This window comes from Bison bison, unplaced genomic scaffold (genome assembly GCF_000754665.1).
Source record: "Bison bison bison isolate TAMUID 2011002044 unplaced genomic scaffold, Bison_UMD1.0 scf7180017864316, whole genome shotgun sequence".
Taxonomy (NCBI): Eukaryota; Metazoa; Chordata; class Mammalia; order Artiodactyla; family Bovidae; genus Bison; species Bison bison.
In genome coordinates this window covers 1,991,895-1,996,682 of record NW_011494888.1, presented here as the reverse complement: position 1 = coordinate 1,996,682, position 4,788 = coordinate 1,991,895, and the positions used below count along the sequence as shown (strand labels likewise).

The 4,788-nt window shown below is 37.4% G+C and overlaps 1 protein-coding gene across 1 annotated transcript in view; it reads right to left on the bottom strand.

Moving 5' to 3' along the window:
- Positions 1-1,396: 1,396 nt before the first annotated feature.
- The window catches only part of LOC104997843 (kynurenine/alpha-aminoadipate aminotransferase, mitochondrial-like), a 37,257-nt gene continuing 33,865 nt past the window's right edge, over positions 1,397-4,788 (bottom strand). The window contains exons 12-13 of the mRNA XM_010852774.1: positions 2,554-2,655; positions 1,397-1,438 (exon numbers count right to left, since the gene is read on the bottom strand). Of these exons, the coding sequence (XP_010851076.1) occupies positions 1,397-1,438; positions 2,554-2,655 (144 nt within the window). The remainder of the gene's footprint in view (positions 1,439-2,553; positions 2,656-4,788) is intronic.

The following is a 4,788-nucleotide window of genomic DNA, read 5'->3' as shown; positions in this document are numbered from 1 at the left end:
TTATTCTTCCTGGATTGTTTGAAAACATTTAGATCAGCATATATTTAATAATCAGATGAGGGAAATAAAGATCATAAAGGTGAGAAAGAAATCATTAAAAAGTATATTCTAAGTACCTGAAAGGAGTGTAGTAGCCAGAAATCCTATAACTGATATGAATACATTTTTGAAGTAGTGTAGTATAAAAATACAATTTAGTCAATTTTTCTATGTCCTGGATCTCTCCTCCTCATTTAGAATTAGCAAGCAGACCTTTAGGTATGTTTAGTTTTAGAATTTTATTTTAAAGAGATTCCTATGCCATAATATAATGTCTGTGATCCTCTTACTGAGAATTATGCCCAATGGTCAAATTCTAACAACTTTTGCAATACATTTTTATTAAATTTAATTAAAAATAGAGTTTACATGATATACCATTTTGAATTTCATTATATTCTTACAAATAATTTACTGTAAAATGTTAGTTTCAAAGAAAATTTATGGGAAATTACAAAGCGACTATCAGCTCAGTTCAGTCGCTTAGTTTTGTCCAACTGTTTGTGACCCGTGGACTGCAGCATGCAGGGCTTCCCTGTCCATCACTAACTCCCAGAGCTTGTTCAGACTCATGTCTATTGAGTTGGTAATGCCATCCAACCATCTCATCCTCTGTAGTTCCCTTCTTCTTCTGCCTTCAATCTTTCCCAGCATCAGGGTCTTTTCAAATAAGTCAGCTCTTCGCATCAGGAGGCCAAAGTATTGGAGTTTCAGCTTCAGCATCAGTCCTTCCAATGAATATTCAGGACTGATTTCCTTTAGGATGGACTGATTGGATCTCCTTGCAGTCCTTCTCCGATACCACAGTTCAGAAGCATCAATTCTTTGGCGCTCAGCTTTCTTTATAGTCCAACTCTCACATCCATACATGACTACTGGAAAAACCATAGCTTTGACTAGACAGACCTTTGTTGGCAAAGTAATGTCTTTGCTTTTTTGTATGCTGTTTAGGTTTGTCATAACTTTTCTTCCAAGGAGCAAACGTCTTTTAATTTCATGGCTGCAGTCACCATCTGCAGTGATTTTGGAGCTTGATTCTAGCTTGTGCTTCATCCAGCCTGGCATTTTATTATAGTAAGTGTGAAAAGGCAGAAAGCGACTATAGAGTTCTTTACAATAAAACCCATGATAAGGATATCATTTGGGGGGTTGAAAATTTATCAAAAGGATTATAAATATATTTTGGTATTCTGATGGTTTCAAGGGCACTTTAAAAGTTTTGTAGTTAAATTTTTACAAATGTGACATATTTGTTGAAACCCAATCTGTAAGTCTTACACCAATGATCATTTCTTCTTGCTAAAACATAGAAATAATTTATCTGAAATCCATGAGTGCTATAAAGAGTTTGATTTCTTCATAGAGATTCTTCTATAAGTTGGGCTAATCTCTGAAAGGCCTAAAATAAGACAGAGAGGAGAATTACTGAAATTAACATGCTTTTTGGGCTTCCTTTGTGGCTCAGCTGGTAAAGAATCCACCTGCAACGCAGGAGACCTGGGTTCTACTCATGCATTGGAAAGATTCCCTGGAGAAGGAAAAGGCTACCCCCTCCAGTATTCTGGCCTGGAGAATTCCATGGACTACATAGTTCATGGGGTCACAAAGAGTTGGACATGACTGAGCAACTTTCACTTTCAAGAGGCTTTAGGAGAATTCTGCCATAACATTAAAAATTTTAAAAAGGAGTCTTATCTTATGTTGAGATCAGATAATGAAAGCTCAGGGTTAACCTCAGGTTTATCTGGGTTGAATGCCATCATGTCCACTAATATATGGAAACATGTCAGAATCCCAGACATTAAAAAGACATTTTTTTACCCTCAAGTTCATCATTTTCTCCCAGAACACCAATTATTTTATTTTTTCAAATATTCTTTCATCTGCATATACCTTGTATGTAGTTTCAGTTGTCCAACTCTACTCATATATAACTTATGAAGAGCATATTTAATGATGTGAGAAAGCAAGTAAATCAAGAACACACCCAGAAACACCCCATCTCCAAGGATAAGTATTATAATCTTCTTGCAGTTACTGGATTTCAGTGTATGGCTCTTCTGTGAGTTCCTGACATGGTAGTAGTTAGCAACTTGCTTCTTTTCTTCATATTATCTTGATTAAAGCTGGACTTTTTGATTAATCAATAAGTTAATTCTAATCATCAATATTAGTCTATTTGACCCTTGTTGATATTCTTCCTTCAGAGAAAGAGTCCGATGGCTTCGTGAATTTGTACTCTGACTCATGTTAATTTTATGCAGGAGGGAAAGAGGTTCTCTTTATAACATGTTGATGATCTGTCAACACTGTTGAGTTAGGTCTGAAATCTATTCACAGAATCAATAAAATTCAACTCCAAGTTGGTCTCATTACCTTTCCATAGAAGTCTGGCAACTTCTTTGAGTTATACTTCATGACTTTCCAACTATTCCCATTTTTCAGAAACCAAAGGAGACATCAAATAATGTTGTAACTCACAAAATGAACACAAAAAATAAATTGATAACTCACCATGTCCATCTGTTCTGGAGAAGCTGAAGAGAAGGATGCTCTGAAGTAGGGGCAAGGAGCTGAACTATCAATGTAGAAACCATATCCTGGAAGCATGAATATCTGAGAGAGTTTTGGAAAATAGGTAATTAAAAGAAAAATAAAAATAGAGGTAAATCTAATCTCAGAGTGTCAGAGGACTTTCTGAGTTTAAAAGCAATGAAAGAAATTTGAAGAGAAAAAACAACTTACAGAAGAATTCTGCATGTCATACAATAAACAAAACTAAAAGCACAGAAACAGGAAAAGTATTTAGGATAAATATGACAGTCCTATCTCTTCTCTGTATACTAAAATAAAAAAGCACAGAAACAGAAGAAAAACACTAAATTTTAGCTTTAATGGACAAAGGACAGATCCTACAGGCAACAGAAATTGTAATAAACATAATAACCATTTAATGTAACTAGAAAAGTAAAATAAATTCTAACAATGAAACATTCTTTATGAGATATCAAGTTTGGAAGTGACCTTTAAGTTGGGACTTCAAAGATAAGTAGGTATTGACCAAACAAAATGTAAGGAAAGAGTCCTTTGGGGAGAAGATACAGAGTGTAGAGGCCTGAAAATGCAAAGAAAATGGGTCACTCAAAGAGGTGGAAACAATACTTAGACTGGAGGAATAAAATGGCAAGTAATTCTGTCAGAACTCTGGGACACCGTCTCCTTCGGTGACTTCTGTGGCTGCCAGCTTGCTGCCCCCACACAAGTGTCCTCTGCTTCCTAGGCATGCAAACACACTGTTTCCAGCCTCTTTCTAGATGCTCATGGCCAAGTGATTGAATCCCAACTAGGGAGGGGAAGTCTTGGTGTTACTTCCTGGCCTGGCCTGTGAACATCTCCCCATGTGATCCGCCATACCCTCTGCATGCTGTTTTCATTGTGGTCCATGAATTGAAATGCCATGCAAGACGGTGGCAGGAGCCCAGGTCTCTGACTCAAGGAGGGAGCAGAAGAGCCTGTAGACCATGCCTCTGAAAATTGTGCCAGAGAAAGAAATAAACTTGCCTTGTATTAAGTCTTTGAAATTGTTGTCTAGTAAAATCATGATATTCAAACTTCAAGTAACCATTGTTATTACTTGTTATAAATCTGGGCTCTGGTCACTGAAGTTTGATGAACTGGGAATGAAATGATTTGGGGAACTCAGGGAAGAAGATTTCAAGGTGAAAGAAGAGTTTTTTGTCCTCATTAACAATGAAAATGTCATTTCTCCCAATATCGTGGAATAGTTTTGGGATGTGCCAGAAGCAAGTTTCTGTAGAGAAGGAGGAAGTGGTAATAATCTCCTTGAATGATGACCCAAATCTGGTCTAAGGCAGTGATAAAGTTGCAGATTATTTAGAAAAGTTAAAGTACATGCCACAGGGTATATGGAATAAGTGAAGGGGACTGAAAAAAACTACTATAAAATAGGAAGTATCTATCCTTAGCTCTTAGTTCAGGGAGCTGTTTTCTTACACAGAAATAGCCACTTATCAAATATTCTGGATAATGACATTGATAAGAAAGCAAACAAAATGTAATAAAATTGACTTATTATAAGTTCAATTGCTCAGTCGTGTCCGACTTTTTGCAACCTCATGGACTGCAGCACACAGGGCTTCCCTGTCCATCACCAGCTCCCACAGCTTGCTCAAACTCATGTCCATTGAGTCGGTGATGCTATCCAACCAACTCATCCTCTGTCATCTCTTTTTCTCCTCCCACCTTCAATCTTTCCCAACATCAGGGTCTTTTCCATTCAGTCAGTTCTCCACATCAGGTGCCCAAAGTATTGGACCTTCAGCTTCAGCATCAGTCCTTCCAAAGAGTATTCAAGACTGATTGCTTGAGGATTGACTGGTTCGGTCTCCTTGCAGTCCAAGGGACTCTCAAGAGTCTTCCCAAACACCACAGTTCAAAAGCATCAATTCTTTGGTGCTCAGCTTTCTTCACAGTCCAACTCTCACATCCATACATGATCACTGAAAAAACCATAACCTTGACTAGATGGACTTTTGTTGGCAAAGTAATGTCTCTGCTTTTTAATATGCTGTCTAGGTTGGTCATAACTTTCCTTCCAAGGAGTAAGCATCTTTTAATTTCATGGCTGCAATCACCATCTGCAGTGATTTTGGAGCCCCAAAAATAAAATCTGACACTGTTTCCACTGTTTCTCCATCTATTTCCCATGAAGTGATGGGACCAGATGCC